This window comes from Budorcas taxicolor, chromosome 24, assembly GCF_023091745.1.
Source record: "Budorcas taxicolor isolate Tak-1 chromosome 24, Takin1.1, whole genome shotgun sequence".
In the NCBI taxonomy this organism is placed as follows: Eukaryota; Metazoa; Chordata; class Mammalia; order Artiodactyla; family Bovidae; genus Budorcas; species Budorcas taxicolor.
Genome location: NC_068933.1, coordinates 37,231,000 through 37,249,753, shown reverse-complemented (window position 1 = coordinate 37,249,753; position 18,754 = coordinate 37,231,000). Strand labels below are relative to the sequence as shown.

The 18,754-nt window shown below is 43.7% G+C and overlaps 1 protein-coding gene across 3 annotated transcripts in view; it reads left to right on the top strand.

Moving 5' to 3' along the window:
• Window positions 1-18,754, top strand: part of INTS10 (integrator complex subunit 10) — a 31,196-nt gene that overhangs the window by 3,064 nt on the left and 9,378 nt on the right. For all 3 annotated transcript variants that reach the window (XM_052661269.1, XM_052661268.1, XM_052661267.1), the window contains exons 3-13: window positions 399-502; window positions 1,254-1,393; window positions 3,295-3,376; window positions 3,838-3,978; window positions 4,547-4,718; window positions 5,196-5,365; window positions 6,130-6,263; window positions 12,470-12,623; window positions 13,933-14,015; window positions 15,021-15,173; window positions 16,506-16,614. In XM_052661269.1, coding sequence (XP_052517229.1) covers window positions 399-502; window positions 1,254-1,393; window positions 3,295-3,376; window positions 3,838-3,978; window positions 4,547-4,718; window positions 5,196-5,365; window positions 6,130-6,263; window positions 12,470-12,623; window positions 13,933-14,015; window positions 15,021-15,173; window positions 16,506-16,614 — 1,442 coding nt within the window. The remainder of the gene's footprint in view (window positions 1-398; window positions 503-1,253; window positions 1,394-3,294; window positions 3,377-3,837; window positions 3,979-4,546; window positions 4,719-5,195; window positions 5,366-6,129; window positions 6,264-12,469; window positions 12,624-13,932; window positions 14,016-15,020; window positions 15,174-16,505; window positions 16,615-18,754) is intronic.

The window sequence follows — 18,754 nt, the reverse complement described above, 5'->3', positions numbered from 1 at the left end:
TTGGGGGAAATCCGGGAGTTGGTGATGGACAGGGAGGCCTGGCGTGCTGTAATTCAGGGGGTCGCAGAGAGTTGGACACGACTGAGCAACTGAACTGAACTGATTTTTTCTTTTGGGAGGTTTCTTTTTTTTTTCCCTTGTTTGCTTTTCAGGAGTGCTTTACATATTATGGTCATTTGTCTTTTCACTTATTAGAAAAGCTTAAGTCTATCGTAAGGACCCTCAATTTTCTTAGTTTTTATTTTTATATCTTTGTTTTGGTTTGTTTTGGTTTATCTATGTATTCACTTGGGATAAAGAAAAGTGTGTTTTTCTGTGATGCTACTGTTTTTACTTTCTTTTCTGGATGCTATATAGAATCTGACATTTTAATTTAATGCATTCATTTTTAAAAATAGGTTTGTGAATTTCCCAGATCAGCCGGTGGTGTGGAGAGAGATCAGCATTATTACCTCAGCATTAAGAAACGATTCACAAGATAAACAAACCCAATTCTTAAGAAGTAAGAACAAAGTAATAACGTAATAGTGTATAAATCACTGCTTCCAGAATGTGAAATTCTCTGTACTAATTTCACACAAAAAAGCCACGTCTGCGGTATTGGTACCCATGTATGAGTTTTGTTCTTGGCCTGTACAAATGTCACTTGGTCCCTTGAGCATTTGCTTAGAACCCTTTAAATTTTCTGAAAGGATGTGGATATTAGCCTGGGGAACTGAATATATTTTAACAGGTTCTGCAGTAATCAGAAAGCATCTGTAGATTGTGCAGACCTCCACAGAACAGGAGAGAAACTTTCAGTAATTTATGACCTTTCTTATTAACCTTCATTCTGTGTTGGGTGCCATAGCCAATCCAATATTTCAGATTCTGGACAAAAAAGGAAGTCGATGGTTCACGCCATTTCAGCTTATGCGCTTGCTTTTCATCTCAGCAGCAGCAAGCACTGTTGTGACCCTTCCCAGACATCATTCTTCTCTTCTAGATCCAATGAGGCCTCCAGATATTTCGCGGTCATTCTGCGAACATCTTATGCCCAGTACTCTGACCTGGAAGCCTTCCAGGTTGTGGGTGAAATTCGGCAGTAGCAGTTCTTTTACTTAGTGAATACCGAGTATACTTCACTTATATACTAAGTGAAGTGGTTCTTCACTCAGTATGTCCCCTTCTGTGCATGATGATGCCTTCTTTCCTCTTTCGCGTCTGCATTTTCTTTCTGAAAGACTTCACAAAGTGAAATGTATTGTATACAGGTTTATTTGAAACTCTTCCTGGGCGAATCCAGTGTGAAATGTTACTGAAGGTTACGGAACAATGCTTCAACACTTTGGAACGTTCAGAAATGCTGCTCCTACTTCTGAGACGCTTCCCTGAAACCGTGGTGCAACATGGGGTAAGATAAAATTGATCAGTAGAGTCACAAGTATGTTTAAGAGCTACAGTGTGTATGTTATTCTAAAGCAGATTATTCTCATTCTGAGGAGCACCAGAAAAGATTGAACTCTAATCAAAGGAATCCTTGTTGGTAAAGCTAGAAGGCTGTCACTGTTACCAGCCTCTGAAATCCCAGTAGAAATTGTCTGACCAGTGGGAGGAAATGAGCACCAAGCTCTGACGGTGCTTCTGTTGTAGTTGCTGTTGTTGAGTCGCACAGTCATGTGCGACTCTTTGCGACCCCACGGACTGCAGCACTCCAGGCTTCCCTCTCCTCCACTATGTCCCGGAGCTTGCTCAAACTCATGTTCACTGAGTCGGTGATGCCATCCAACCGTCTCATCCTCTGTCATCCCCTTCTCCTCCTGCCTTCAATCTTTCCCAGCATCAGGGTCATTTCCAATGAGTCCGCTCTCACATCAGGTGGCCAAAGTGCTAATTATTTTCAATTTGTATAGTAGAGTTTTTAAAAATAATCTATTTCATAGTTTTCAACTCTGTGCTTGAATTTAAAGGAGCGCCATAGTTGGTAGTATGAACGGGCGCGTTCTTCACGTGCTTTCGCCATGTGGTCACTTTTTCTCTGCTCTGCCCTTTCCTCATACGTCCGATCGTTACTGAGTGTGGTTGGCAGACACTAGGCAGTGTGCGGTCGCTCCTAGAGGTGGACAGCATCCTGCTTTGCAGCTGTGTTCGTCACTCCCCATTGCCTATAATGGAGAGCTGGGCTTCAGATGATTAACTCTTAATTCAAACCCTTTGGCTTATTCTTTCTGGCTCCACTTTCCTGGCTGCTGCCCCGGTTAACCTTCTCTGTATCTCTGTGTGTTAGTTTCAAGGGGCTGCTGTAACAAAGTACCAGAACCTGGGTGCCTTAAAACAACAGGAACTTACTCTCTCACAGCCCCAAAGCAACGCATGGCCGGGGCCATGCTCCTCGTGAAGGCTCGGGGAGGGCTCGTACCCGCCTCTTCCGGGCGCCCGGGGCACCAGCGGGCCTTGCCATCCCTTGGCTTCGGCTTCCGCCCCTGTTGTCACCTGGCCATCTTTGCATGTTGTCCCTGTGTCTGCACGACCTTATCAAAACACCAGTCATTGGATTACGACCCACCCTGATCCCGAATGACTTCATCTTAACTGATTCCATGTATGAAGACCTTTTTTATAACCTAAACACCTGAGGTCACATCCTGATGTTCTGAGTGGACATAAATTTTGGGGGGGACAGTGTTCAACGTAGAGTCCTCCCTGACTTTAACTTCCGGCCTCGTGTAATCGTTCACAGGGTAACCCCTCCTCTCACCCCGCGTCATCAGGTTGCAGGGAAGACAGTGTGGAGGTCTTGGTGGGTTTGTGCAAGCCAGCTCTCCACTGGGCTAGGGCGTCAGAATGGGACGGTGGCCTGCAGACCCAGACCGCCCTGTCCTACCTAGTCCAGGGTGGCTACTCCTGGCAACTCTGCAAATGCGAAGTTTTGTCTACATAATACGTCTTGATACAGGGAATAAAGTCAGTTTCTGAATGTCTTAGAAAAATCTCGACATCTCTGTTATCATTCTGTCTAGCTCCAGAGCTTCCATTAAGTTTTCTAGACATTTGATTGGCGTTTTAATTTTACTGATTCAGAGGCGAATAAGACGACAGTGGTCTGCGGTCAGACGAACGTGGGATTCCCTGCCGGGCAGGGTTGCTGATGGATTCTTTTGTTTTCTAGCCTTCAAAGTGAGAATTCTTGTTTCTGGGGGAAGTTTGAATGTACAAACTGTATGGTAAATCAGTAAATCAGATGCACTGTTTCTTCATGTAATTCGGTCATCTGAAACTGAGCACATTTAAATGATGAGGTGTGTTTTGAAACAGGTTGGCCTTGGGGAGGCACTCTTAGAGGCTGAGACTATTGAGGAACAAGAATCTCCTGTCAACTGCTTTAGAAAATTATTCGGTAAGAAACATCGCATCTCGTATTAATTCCTTATGGTCAGTAGAATGTGGTAGGGGAGTCATTTCAGAAATAAGGTCATTTGTAGAAAGCAAAGGAATTCTTCATATTATGGGATTTAAATCCCTGTTTATTTTTTGGGTTCAGAAAGCATTTTAAACAACTTCTAAATTTTTGTTACGTAATAGTTAATACCTCTGGAAGAATACATGTAACCATGTATTTGGGTGTGAAGCACAATAATAAACACCTGTCACTTGTGACGTAGAGCCTTCGTCTCCTTGCTGACTCCGGCCACTAGTGTCTCTCTACATTGCAGGTTTTAAATAACTGTGCCATAAGGGTGTTGTTTTCTTCCTATCTACTCTCGTCCAAGTGAACTAAAAACTAAACTTGGTTTTTGCCAGAACCCAAGAGTAGCCAAACAGCTTAATGAGTTTTTCCTCGTTTTTCCTTCTCAACAGTGTGTGATGTCCTTCCGCTAATAATTAACAACCACGACGTTCGGTTGCCTGCCAATTTGCTCTATAAGTACTTGAACAAAGCAGCTGAATTTTACATAAATTATGTCACTAGAACAACTCAAATAGAGAATCAGCATCAAGGTAAGTGGGAATAGCATGCAATTTATTTTATTTTTTGTACTTTTTCATTTTGTAAAATTTCCAGCTCAGAAATCCCTGTGTTTTGATGAGTCTCCTCTGGATATGTACCAATTTGTTAGTCTTGCTAAAAGAGGGTTCCTAGAAAAAAACACTACACTTAAGAGATAAGACTTTTCTGGAACCAGTTTTACCCCTCGATTGAAACAGTGAAGCTGCTGAACTGTAAGGTTAGCTTCGTACATGGACCACAGCTCACAGGTCCCTTCCTGCTCTGCCAGGGGTGGACACAAGCCTGTTGAGGTTCTGTGTTCTTGCCTCTTGCATGGGAAGTCAGACCTTTTTTTTCTCTGTTAAGTACCAACCACATAAACAGTAAGTATTGGGGCATCCGTGGCGGTCCAGTGGTTAAGACGGCACTTCCAGTATAGGTGTGTAGGTTCAATCCCTGGTCGGGGAACTGAGATCCCACATGCTGCGGGGCATGGCCAAAAATAAATAATAAAAGCTTTTTTTTTTTTAAGTAAGTAGGCATGTTAATTAATTGTAAACTACTTTTTTCACATCTCAGGTGCTCAGGAAACATCTGATTTAATGTCACCGAGCAAACGTAGCTCTCAGAAGTACATAATAGAAGGGCTGACGGAAAAATCGTCCCAGATTGTGGACCCTTGGGAGAGATTGTTTAAGATTTTGAATGTTGTTGGAATGAGGTGTGACTGGCAGATGGATAAAGGAAGACGGTAAAAATGTGTTCATTTCCAAGACTACACAACAATTCGTTTGATAGCATAATCTCTAAAAAAGCAAAATATTTTTATCTAGAAGCATATAGTATATGGGTACACCTCTGTCTGGGGCAGTTCTGTAACTCTCAGTATTTATGCAGGAGTGTAGTTTTTCACTTCATTAAAAGATTCCCAGCGGAAGCATGATCTCTTAAGATGCTGTTGAGTTTGAGCTCTCCTCGGTGCTTAGGGGAAAGAGAACTTACTCGGCACATTCGTGTCAGGAGCTCTTGTCCTGATGCTGCTCTGATTCAGAAGGGGAATTTGCCTCCATCTGCAGACAGTGGAGAGTAATTTTACCTGCCCAGAGCCACATCTGGTAGTTGTAATGGTTCAGTAGTTGTAACGGTTCTATGGGCGCTTTTCTCTCGTAGATGTTTTGCTGACAAGCTCAGAGTAATTAAATAATTTCTGTTGTCCTTCATCTTTCAGAAGCTATGGTGATATTTTGCATAGAATGAAGGATCTCTGCAGATACATGAACAACTTTGATAATGAAGCTCATGCGAAATACAAAAACCAAGTGGTTTATTCCACTACGCTGGTCTTCTTTAAGAATGCATTCCAGTATGTCAACAGCATACAGCCATCCCTCTTCCAAGGTTGGTTTACGAATTTTAGAGTGTCCTGGACCCCTGGCCTCATTGAGGGTGGTGAAGGCAATGAGAATGTTCACCTTAACGTTGTTCTTGGATCCAAATAACTGCCAGTGCTTTTATGAGTTGTTGGTTTTTATGTATGTTTTCACTAAAAACTTCTGTATCAAAGGATGCGTGGTATTTGAAACTAAATACAGATATTGAATGCCTCTTTTTAAAAAGCAGCAGATGTAGCAGGGTATTGACTTAGATTTCATGGTAGATTCTCAACAGACAAAGATTTTTTAAAATAATATGTATGCATATAAATTCTAGAGAATGTGCAAAATAGAAATATCACAGGATGAAATACTCACAACGCTTCCAGTCTAACGTAACTCTCATTTTTGCATATTGCCTAAGGTATTTCATACATTTAGATTATCTCAGATATTAGATTATCATATATTTAAATAATGTATGTGTATCTTTGTAGTTTTTCTCTTTTGTTGTTAATTCTGTGCTTTGTGATCATTGTAAAAAATTTGCTAGATAACATAAGAACAAATGCAAAGAAGGAACTTGCCTTTGTCTACCAAGAGAGGCGTTTATTAACAGTTGGGTGTATGTCTGCACAGTTTTTATTTCTGTGTATGTGTGCTTATTTGTTTAGCCGATTGGGACGACAGTGACCATATTTTCGCACAGTGCTTGAGTGGGTTTCCACTGCCGTTAAGCACTCTTTTCCTCCTGCACTTTAAGTGTCGTTCTTTTCACTCCATCCTCAGGTCCCAACGCCCCGAGCCAGGTCCCGCTGGTTCTCCTGGAGGACGTATCGAACGTGTACGGTGATGTCGAGATCGATCGCAGTAAACACATACATAAGAAGAGGAAACTAGCCGAGGGAAGAGAAAAACCCACGGTAATTCTTTGAGATATAATTATTAGCGGATGACATGTTTACGGTTTGCTAGAAACAGTTCACCTGGGTGACTGCCCGCTCCCTGCTCCCACTCCGGCGCCCACAGCCTCTTCTTTTTTTGTAACGTGAACCAGACGTCTCTTCGGTCACTGACGGCTTCCTGCCACTCGCAGAATAAAATCCCAACCCTCTTCTTTGGCTCCAGAGCAGGCATGAGCAGGCCCCTGTGCTGCAGACCCTCCGGCCGCTTGCGGCCCCTTCCCGGCCTCCGCCCGGCTCACGGCCACCCTTCTGGGTCCCGCCACTCAGCGCTTGGCCCGGGTGTTCTTACCCCCCCTGAGGCTGCCTCCTAATGGCCCTCCGTTTTTTCTCTCTGTTCCTATATTTGAACAGACCTTAGTGAGGTCTGTTCTTAAATCTTTCCTGGTTGGTTGCCTTGCCATCTGTGTCCCTTCACTGGGGCACAAGGTCTTTGGGGCCGTCGGCAGCATCTGTCTCGCCCACCCCGTGTCCTGGGCATCCGTCCGACGGTGCCTGCGCCCCCGCGGGCCTTTGGTGCCAGGGGGCTCTGCTCTGCCCTCCCTGCGGTGGGTTCAGGCATGGGACAGCTGTTGGGCGTCCTGGCCCTCACCTGTCGTGTGTGAACCAGCAGGCTCTGCTCTCACGCTGCGGCCCCCAGTCCGCCCCACCTGATGCGGGTCCAGCCAGCTCTGTCTGTCCCGTTGTGGCAGGGGACACACAGATTATATGTTCATATGTTAAGGGCCCTGGAGGCCCGTGAGCTCAGCTCACAGGTCTGTTTTACTCATAGTGTTTGGTTTTTAGTAACCAGCATCTAAAACTTGGGCGCTTTCTCATCACAATCCAGATGGACGTCCCTTTACTGATTGATGTCTTATAATGCTGGTCCCTGGGGGAGGCCACCCCAGGAGGGGACGGACGTTCTGACCGTTCTGCCGGAAGCCTGAGTACCTGTTCACGTGACCAGCCAGGCAATTGGAGGTGGGGGCGGGGGAGGGTCCTCCCTGAAGGCGGTGTGTTCCCGCCGGGTACTTTCCCCATGGTCAGGATTCCGGCCTCAGAGTCTCCTCTCAGAATGTGCTTTTGTGTTCCTGTAAATTCTACAGACGGTGTGGAACTCCATACCGACCCCCTGCATCTGAGGTCCCTTCTGTAAACTCCTGATCTCATTTTGAGGCAGGAATGTGTTCCATAAGCTGCCACAGCAGTGGACACACCGCTTGTGTTTCTGTATCTCACTGGATTGCCCACCTGTGAATGGAAGACGACCCTGGAGAGCCAGGATGCCTGAGAGATAGGTTTTGGTTTTGAAAGAGATTGAGGAGCGTGTCATCACTGAGGGGGATAAGGAGATGAAGCTAAATAGTGTGAGGCGGGGAGGGCCCCTGGATGTCACGGAATGCGGAGAAAGGTGGGGAGTGGGAGAGGAGTGCCTTTTTTTCTGAGATTCGCTTAAGGAGTAGAACTTTTTTTTTTCTAACTATAGTTGATTTACAATGTTATGTTAGTTTCAGTGGTACAGCTTTAGATTCTTTTCCATCCCAGGTTTTTATAAGGTACTGAATATAGTTTCCTGTGCAATATAGTGGGTCCTTGTTGGTTATCTGTTCTATATATAGCAGTATGCCTGGGTCAACCCCACACTCCTGATTCGTCTCTCACCCCTTCTCCCCCACTTTCCCCTTGGGAACCATAAGTTTCTGTGTCTGTGAGTCTGTCTTGTAAATAACTTTGTGTCATTTTTTAGACTCCACATACCAGTGATATCTTACAGTATTTGTCTTTCTCTGACTTGACTTCGCTTGGTGTGATAATCTGTAGGTCCATCCATGTTGGTGCGGCATTATTTCATCCTTGTTGGTGGCTGAGAAATGCTCTAGGGTGTGTGCACCATGGCTTTGTCTTTATCTGCTCACCTGCGGACGGACACTTAGGTTGCCCCATGTCTTGGCTGTTGTGAATAGTGTTGCAGTGAGCTTCGGGGTGCATGCGTCTTTTCAGATGGAGTTTTCTCCAGATACATGCCCAGGAGGGGGACTGCTGGATCACACGGCAGTTCTGTTTTTAGTCTCTTAAAGGAGCCTCCCTGGTGACTCAGAGGTTAAAGTATCTGCCTTCAATGCGGGAGACCTGGGTTCAATCCCTGGGTTGGGAAGATCCCCTGGAGAAGGAAATGGTAACCCACTCCAGTATTCTTGCCTGGAGAATCCCATGGAGGGAGAAGCCTGGTAGGCTACAGACAGTCCACGGGGTCGCAAAGAGTTGGACACGACTGAGCGACTTCACTAAAGGAGCCTCCATACTGATCACCATAGATCAATTTGCCTTCCCACCAGCGGTGTAGGAGGGTTCCCTTCTGTTCATACCCTCTCCAGCATTTATTGTTGTAGACTTTTTGATGATGGCCGTTCTGCCTGATGTGAGGTGATACCTCATTGTTGCTTTGGTTTGCATTTCTCTAATAATTAGCATTGTTCAGCATCTTTTCATGAGCCTGTGGGGCATCTGTATGTCTTCTTTGGAAAAATACCTTTTTAGGTCTTCTGCCCGTGTTTTGATTGGGTTGTCTGTTTCTTTGATGTGAATTATATGAGCTGTCTGTATATTTTGGAGATTAATCCCTTATCGGTCCCATTGTATACAGATACTTTCTCCCAGCCCATTGGTTGTCTGTCTGTTCTGTTTATGGTTTCTTTTGCTCTGCAAAAGTTTATAAGTTTGATTTGGTGTCAGTTGTTTATTTTTGCTTTTATTTCTTTTGCCTTGGGTGACTGGTCTAAGAAAATATTAACTGTGATTAATGTCCGAGAGTGTTTTGCTTATATTCTCTTACAGATGTTTTACAGCGTCATGAGGTAATGTAAGTCTTTAGGCCGTTTAGACTTTATTTTTGTGTATGGTTCAAGGGAGAGTTCTAACTTCATTGATGTACACGTACCTGGCGAGCTTTCCCAAACCACTTGCTGAGGAGATTGCCTCTTCCCCACTGTATATTCTTCCCGCCTTTGTGGAAGGTAACTGGCCGGAGGCGTGTGGGTTTATTTCTGGGCTCTCTGCTCGCTTTCACTGACCTGCGTGTCTGCTTCTGTGCCAGTACCAGGCTGTTTTGTGCTACAGCATTGTATATTGTCTGAAGCCTGGGAGGGTATGCCTTCAGCTTTATTCTTTTTCCTCAAAATTGCTTTAGCAATTCTGGGTCTTTTGTGGTTCCATATAAATTTTAGGATTATTTGTTTTAGCTCTGTGAAAAATATCATAGGTAATTTGATAGAGATCACATTAAATCTGTAGATAGCTTTGGGTAGTATGGCAGTTTTAACAATATTAATTCTTCCATTCCAAGAACATGGGATATCTTTCCATTTTTTTGAGTCATCTTCAGTTTTCCTTTATCAGAGTTCCCAACATACAGGTATTTCACCTCCTTTGTTAGGTTTATTCCTATGTTGTTGGAGTTTTTGTTCATTTGTTTTTGATGTGATTTTAAATGAGATTCTTTTTTTAACTTCCTTTTCTGACGTTCCATTGTTAGTGTAAAGAAATCCAGCAGATTGCTGTCTGTTCATGTTGTATCCTGCTACCTTGCTGAATTTGTTAAGTGATAGTTTTTGTGTGGAGCCCTTAGGGTTTTCTATGTAGAGTATCATGTCATCTGCATTCAGTGACAGTTCTGCCTCTTCCATTCCAATCTGGATGCCTTTTATTTCTCTTTCTTGTCTGATTTTTATAGTTAGGATTTCCAGTGTTGAATAGGTGTGGTGAGAATGTTGCAAATTGTCTTGTTCCAAATTTAAGTGGGAAAGCTCTCAGTTTTTCGCCATTGAGTATTATGTTGGCTGGGGGTTTATTGTAAATGACTTTTATTACATTTGAGATATGTTCCCTCTATACCCACTTTGGTGAGAGTTTTCATCAAGAACGGACGTTGAGTTTTATCTCATGCTTTTTCTGCATCTGTGGAGATGATCATGTGGCTTTTGTCTTTTCTTTTGTTAATGTGTATATTACATTGATTGATTTGCGTATGTTGAATCATCCTGTGACCTTGGGATGCATCCGGCTTGGTCATGGTGTATGATCCTTAATCTGTGTTGTTGCATTTGGTTTGCTGGTATTTTGTTGAGGATTTTTGCATCTGTATTCATCAAAGATACTGACTTGTAATTGTCTTTTTTCGTAGTGTCTTTGTCTGGTTTGGTATCAGAGTGATGGTGGCTTCCTAGAATGACTTTGGGAGTGTTCCCTCCTCTTCAGTGTTTTGGAGGAGTTTGAGAAGGATCAGTATAAGTTCTTTTTTGTATGTTTGGTAGAATTTCAGAGTGAAGTCATATGGTCCTGGACTTTTGTCTGCAGGGAGGTTTTTTTGTTTTATTACAGATTCTATTTCACTTCTAGTGAACAGTCTGTTCAAATTGTGTTTCTTCTTGATTCAGTTTTGACAGGCTGTATGTTTCTGGAGATGTGCCCATTTCTGCTAGGTTGTGCAATTTGTTAATGTGTATTCACGCTCACAAAATGTCTTCATAGTATGTTCTTAGGATTTTTTTTGTCTTTCTGCGGTACTGGTTGATATTTCTCCTCCTTCATTTCTTGTTTATTTGGGTCCTCTTTTTTTCTATTTAGTGAACCTGACTGAGCTCTGTTCTTTTTTTTAAATGAGGATTGGATATATTTAGCTGAAATATATGTACTTTTTTTATTGAAGTATAGTTGATTCACAGTGTTGGATTTGTTTCTTCTCTACAGCAAATTGATTCAGTTACACATATTTTTTTTCAGATTCTTTTCCTTTATGGTTTATCACACGATATTGAATAGAGTTCCCTGTGCTGCACAGTGGGACCTCATTGTTTATCTGTCTCCTGTATGTAACAGGCATCTGTTAATCCCAAGCTCCAATCCTTCCCTTCCTCAGCCTTTCCCCTCAACAACCACAAGTCTGTTTTTGTTTCATAGATATGTTTATTTCTACATATTTCTTAATGATCTTAGTGGGGTAAAAATCTACAGGGAGAATTTAATTTGGGTCATTGAATTCATAAAAATGACTTTGGTGGAATAAAAGATTCAAGCAATTTTCAGGAAAATTAAGTGGAGCTATTTTACCTTTCCTTGTTTTCATCACGAAGTCTGACCGTACTCAGTGGCGTTTACAATAGTTGCCTTTCCCTGAGGCCCTCTTTTTTCTTCATTATATTGTTTGAGATGAAAAGCAAATTACAGATCTTTATTATTAAATAAAATGAGTAAGTGCAGACTAAAGGACTCCTAGCCAGACCCCTTGCATTGGGTGACTGTTGGAGAATGGTATATGTTGGTATATGCAGTGAACAAAAGTTCACTTTTAATAATTCAGTTTCTCTCAGTTATTTCTCAGAGGACTCAGGCTTAAATTTTAATTCCACTACACAACAAACTTTTTTGAAAGCAAATTAAATAATGTCACATATTGCAAAAAAGTAAGCTATGAAATAGGTACTACTTAATTAAGCTGTAGCCCTAAACATAAAAATGTAGGTTTTGGCTTTTATGGCATTAATATGTTTTTAAGTTATTAGAAGTTTTAACTCTGTAGCTTTACTCTGAAGCTGCCATAACCTTAGTATTTTATCCTTAGTATTTAGCCTTAGAATTTTATCATCAGAAAAACCATAATTTTAAAAATACAAGTTGAGTGCATGAAAGGATGAAAATTTTATATTATCTTTTAATATTGTTATTTTATATTATATTGTGTTTTAAAATTGTTAAATTCAAAATATTTTAGTATACTCATGATCATATCCTTTGATATAAAATTCTTATAGTAATCAAAGCTGACATCAGCAATAAACGTAATAATGTTCAAATAGTGACTATTTCCAACCCACTCCAATACTCTTGCCTGGAAAATCCCATGGACGGAGGAGCCTGGTAGGCTGCAGTCCATGGCGTCTGGAAGAGTCGGACACGACCGAGTGACTTCACTTTCACTTTTCACTTTCCTGCATTGGAGAAGGAAATGGCAACCCACTCCAGTGTTCCTGCCTGGAGAATCCCAGGGACAGGGGAGCCTGGTGGGCTGCCGTCTTTGGGGTCGCACAGAATCGGACACGACTAACGCGACTTAGCAGTTAATAGCAGCAACAGCAGCAGCAGTGACTATTTCTGTAACTTTAATCGTGTTCTTCACATTCTCTAAGCAGAGTTCGGACGACGAAGACTGTTCAGCAAAAGGAAGGAACCGTCACATTGTCATCAACAAGGCAGAACTTGCTAACTCGATCGAGGTGTTGGAGAGCTTCAAGCTGGCCAGAGAGAGCTGGGAGCTGCTCTATTCCCTGGAATTCCTGGATAAGGGTAAGGCGTACTTGTCCTGTTGGGATATTTCAGTTTTTATATGGAATCATCACACCAAAAAAGACTCATTATTCTACTCGAAATGTCCATCACTAATGGCTAAGTAAATTGATTATGGTAGTTCACACATTTTAGGATCATTTTAATCAGAGTTGGGGTGGAGTGGGAAGGAGAGTTTTTGGTCTCTTAAAACTTCTGTTGCTGGCCTTTTTCTTTGCTCGCTGGGTTTGTTCTGGGCTTTCAGTTGTTCTGTCCCCCTGCGTTGTATCTTCCTCCAGCCACACGTACTAAGGTTACAGGAGGTGGTGCTCTTCTGTCCGCATTAATTCCATTGCCTGAAAGTGAAAAGCTCAAATTCCACTGCAGGAAGCCTGTTTTGAGTATAGATAGACATAAGAGGGAGTTTCTCTGTGTAATGTTTACACTAGTGGGTATTTCAGCCTTCCTTAGACATGACTGGCACTTGGCTAACCAGCATATTCTCTGTGCTTCGGGACCAAGGCCCTGACCTTCCTTTTGGCCAGTGCACATGGGTCCCTGGCCTCCTCTGTCACGCGCCGCTACCGATGCTTTGTCTGGCGTGTCGCCGTGTTTTCTAGTAAACATCGCGTTACCTGATTTGTTCTTGTCACATCTAGAGTTGTGAACAGGTTGGTGACTTTTGGAGGGTATTTTTTTCTCTGGTTATAGGTCGGCTTTTAAAAAAATGAATAAAACTCTTAGTGTCATGTGTTGATTATTTTAACTGGGTGAAAGCAAAGTAGCTTAAAGGATAAATGAAGTAATGTGTGAAAAGCTCGTTGAACAGCTCTTAGCACATGCTATGTGCTTAGTGAGCGTCAATGCCTAATGACATTTCTTACATACTCCTGGTAAGTATTCTTTCTCAGGTGTTAAAGAATCCACCTGCCAATGCAGGAGATGCCAGAGACCCAGGTGCGATTCCTGGGTCAGGAAGATCCTCTGGAGAAGGGAATGGCTAGGTACCTACTCCAGTATTCTTGCCTGGAGAATCCCATGGACAAAGGGGCCTGGCGGGCTACAGTCCATGGGGTCACAGAGTCGGACACGACTGCACGACTGGCACTGTCACTTGATTCTGCCCTAACTTTACCCTCTGATTAAAAGTTCAGACCGAAATAAATTTTAAAAAATTAAAAAAAGTTCAGACCAGTGTTTTAGGAATCAAAGTCTAAAGTTACATCCATGTTTTATCATTTGTCTCTCTGATTGTTGTTCTCTTGATGGGTATATCAGATGCTTCTGTGTTACATATCTTTGATAAATTTGTCTTTGAATTCTTGCTCAGAATTTACGAGAATTTGTTTGGCGTGGAAGACGGATACTTGGCTCTGGCTGAGAATCTTCCTCAACGATATGATCATCTATCAGGTAATGTGGGTTTATAAGCACCTGTGTGCAGACAGGACCGTGGTCTCCTGAGCACATCTTCAGCCTGAAGGTGTGTGTTCCCTCCCGCTCTTATCTCCACTGGCGGGGGACCACGCTCCACCATCATCTCAGAGCAGCTCCCAGCGACAGGCCTGCCCCTCCTGTGTTACGTGTGGAGTGTCGGGTCACGCCTGTCTGTAGATGCCAGTTTGCTTTTCAATGAAAGAGGAGCCCTGCTCAACCCCCTCTGCTCTGGCAGAGCCCTGCCGCCCGGCTCTGCCGTCCTCGAGCGGGACCTGCCCAGAGGGGACAGAGGACCCAGTCCCGAGACACAGAGGCTTCGGGCCTCCACTGGGAAAATGGGCCGGTTGCTGCTTCCAGCCTTCATGGAGGAGAAATAGTCAAATACTTATAAAGAAAGAAAGAAAGAAAGAAAGTGAAGTTGCTTAGTCATGTCCAACTCTCTGCGACCCCTTGGACTGTAGCCTACCAGGCTCCTCTATCCATGGGATTTTCTAGGCCAGGGTACTGGAGTGGGTTGCCATTTCCTTCTCTAATTTATAAAGAAACGGCATATCAAAAATGTACTTTAATCAGAGAGCTTGTGTTATTTTATTTCCTTTCAAGAATTAAGACCAGAAAGAAAAATCTTTGTGTTTATAAGGGACCTCCATACAGATCCTCCACTGGCTTTAACTAAGTGGGTTTGGTACTGTTGCTAAGTCTCCTTCCCCTTCTCACTTGGTTCAGCAGAAGTACCTGATTTGGAGTTGCTTGCTAGTGGCTCTGGAAGGTTTTATTATTATTATTCATTTATTTGTTCTTATTCATTTATTTATTTTACTTTGTATTGATCTTAAAAGGGTGCATGAAGATCGTTTGCAAAGATGCATATCATAAGAGTACTTTCTCAGCACAGTTTATGAAAGCACATAGAATCTAAGAGCAAAAAGGAAGGTTTTTTTCTGATGGCCTTGTTTCTCTTTGCTGTTGTGACTTTCTCAGGGTCAATATAAGAAGGCCATCGCCAGCTTGCACCACTTGGCAGCTCTCCAGGGATCACTTCCTCAGCCACAGATCTCGGGGCAGGGCACCTTGGAGCATCAGAGGGCACTCATCCAGCTGGCCACCTGCCACTTCGCTCTGGGGGAGTACAGAGTGAGTCCTGGGTGCCCGGCGGGTGTGGGGACCCTCCTGGGCGCCCTTGGCGACCCTGGGCCTTCCTCTCTTTGCCGGAGTGGCTTTTTAATTCCATGCATATTTCCTTGAAACTTGCTCTTTCTGCCTAGATTTTATTACCTGATCTGCTGGTGAAAAAGAATAGTGATTCTATTTTATTTAATTTCCTACTTCCCATCGCATACCTGAAGTCAGGAGATGGGTATTGAGGAATGGCAGCATTTGATTCTGAGTTCACTCTTGGCCCCACCGCTTAACTGGCGCTCCGTCTACCTCCGGAGGTTTAAGGTTTTAACTGCCCAGCTGCCCACCTCTCGAAGCTGGAGCCTCATGACCCTGTGGCCATGGGTGGTTCTGGGCGTGCTGGAATGCCAGCCCCTCAGCCCAGGCGGTTAGCTAGGGCTTGAGCAGCTGAGCCCCGGGGTCATCTGCTTCCAGCTCTGAGCAGCCTTACAAGTATTTTCTGGATGTGCCAAGATACGAAAAAGGCTGGGAAGCAGGGATCTAAGATTGCACTTCCTCGTCTGTAAAATGAAGGTAATAGGAGGGTTGTGCCTGACACACAGGAAATGCTCCCTCCGTGACCCTGTCACTCCTGGAGTTTGACGGTGGGACCGAGGGTGACACCCTGCTCTCTGTGGGTCGAGACCACCTGCTCAGTGGGGCGCGGGGCCCCCCTCTCCTCCACTAGTGTGTCATCTGTCCAGTTTCACACCTGTTCTCTAAAGCACGCCCTTAGGTGACTCTCCAAGGCCAGTGCACAGCCCTCCCCGCATCTTTCTCTCCTCTGAAAACCCTCCCTTCTCTTTTCTACATGTCAAACGCTCCTGGCTTTAAGGCTTATATCAGGATGACCGTCCAGCCTAAAACTTCTCCTGCTAGTTCATCACCCTGTGTGTGTTTCTACTTCATTTTCTATTATGCTCCTTTACCGTCTGTCCCATTTTGTTCATTTCTCTACGCAGTGAGTTAGTAAATGTCTTTAAGACAGGGGTGTACTTCTTCTGGACTCCACGATGCTGTCAAACACTTTAGTAGTTCAATTAATACTCGATTAGTTTTTAGGTTCGTTCTTCTGTTGCTTAACAGCAGGGAGTGGGTCCGTGTCCCTTGAGACGTCTAGTGCATGGGCTTAATCTTAGTTATTTTTCCGCGTTCACTCTCAGGCAAACAGCAGTGACCACGTGGGGTCCTGGGCCACTGGCGCTCCCCAGCCTCTGCCCAGGTGGCCCGCTGGAGAGGCGGTAGTTACGGAGGCGTGCTTTCCGTCAGAAACTCACAGCTGGTTCCTTCTGGTCTTCTCTTCTCCAGATGACGTGTGAGAAGGTCCTGGATTTGATGTGCTCCATGGTCCTTCCCATCCAGGATGGAGGCAAGTCCCAGGAGGAGCCCTCCAAAATAAAGCCCAAGTTTAGAAAAGGTACAGTGGCAAAGCCTAGTTTTATTTTCTAGAAATAGCTTTAGGGCCCACCACTGGGAGTTTTTTTTTTTTATAGTTCCTACTGTTCCTGACAAGGTGACACCATGAGGTCTCCTTGGCAGAGCTTGGCAAGTTGTGTAAGGAGCAGAGTGCTCACCAGGCTGCTCTGGGCTCTGGGTTCACAAGCAGCTGTGCGTCTGTCTTCCTTCCTACATGCTCTTCCTTTCCTGAATGTGCTGTCTTCGAAGAATATCAGAGAACTCCTTTTCCAATCTTTACCAATTCCAGGAAACTTTGTTATGATTAGTAGAGAAGGATTGCTCAGCGTATCTCAGGCTGCTTTGAGCTTCACTCCAAGTTGCTCATTTGTTGAAAAATTACCTAAGTTGGGCTGTGATGCTTCACAGGAAAGGAAGAGGGCCCCACTGTCCGGATCTCAGTTCCATCATAGAGATGGAAAGAGATACGCTGTCAAACCCAAGCCCAGTAGAAAACGGAGTGATAAAGACAAGACCAGAAATCAATGAAATAGAAAAATGCGGAAGGAAACTAATAAAGCCAAAAGGTAATGAAATTGATGAACCCCTAACGAGACTGACCCGAATGACAGTGATTGCAAATGACCAATATCGGGGATGGAAGAGGGAACATCACCCTGGATCCTGCTGAAATCAGTCCAGTAAGCGCACAGGTTGTGAGTAACTTTATGCCAATAAATTCAGCAATTTAGATGAAATGGAAAAAATCCTTCAAAAACACAGCTTACCAAAATGGACACAAGATGAAATGGAAAATCAGAACATTTTATATCTGTCAAATTTGTCATCAAAAACTTTCCCACAAAGAAAATTCCAGGTCCAGTTGGCTTCACTGTGAATCCTGTCAAGCATTTAGGAAGAAACAACTTCAATCCTGTATGTAGTTTTTGAGAAAACAGAGGAAGAGAGAACACTTAGCCTTCCGTTTTTAAGACCAGCATTAACCCTGCCAGCACAGCCAGACAGCATCGCAAGAGAAGAGTATTAAAGGCCAGGCTCTGCCACAACCACAGACGCCAAAATCCTTAGCAGAATACGAGCAAATGCAGCAGCATATAAGAAAGACGAGACACAGCAGCTGCGTGAGTGCAGAGGTGCTGTAACCCAGGAGAGCCGGTCAGTACCGTTCACCGCATTTGCAGATTAAAGGAGAAAAATCATGAGTGTCTTAATAGATGCAGACAGAATTTAATTATGTCTGCATTTATCATTCACAGTTAAAAACAAACAACTCAGTAAACTAGAAAAAGGAGGAAAACTTCCCCAACATCATTCTTAGCTATGAAATATGGAGTGCTTTCCCCAAGACCAGCAGCAATGCTGGTGTCTGCCCCCAGCACCTCAGTGCAACATCCTGGGGATTCTTGCCAACACAACAGGCAAGAAAAAAGAAGATCAGAAAGGAACCGTCTTTATCCACAGCTACATATTTGGCCATGTAGCAGAGCCTAAGGACTCTAGATCAAATAACATCTAAACCCATAAAATACTTAGAGATAAATTCAATGAAATATTGCCCAAAACTACTTGGAAGGATTCTCCACCTACTGTTAGTACAGGAAATTCAAGTTAAAACAATAAGCTGTCATTTTACGTCTGGATGCGGAGAGTAAAGGGTGGCTATATTGACCATTAGGACCTGAATCCACATTACCCGTGTGCTTCTGGAAGGCACATAGATGCATGCAGTCGGTCTGCAGACCAGCTTAGCAGACCAGGTCACACATGTCACTGCCTGGTTATGTTTGAGACCAGCTTAGCAGACCAGGTCACATCTCACTGCCTGGCTATGTGCCCCTTCTGGATGCAGACCTATCAGTGATTTCCAAACGTGGGCCCTCATCTCCTGGGTCGTGGATTTTCAACTAGAAATTTTCTTTTTTAGTGAGATAGGCTGTAAATATAATTAAAATGAATGTATCTCCAGTAAAATGGATAAATTTTATTTCACGAACCTTTTGTTTTAGGTATACAGTTGACCCTTGAACAATGCAGGAGTTAACCCAAGGGCTCTGACCCCCTCTCTCCTCCTGCCGCCCCCAGTAGTCAAAAATCCGAGTACTTTTCTCTCTCTGCCTTAGCACCCGGAATTGACGAATGAC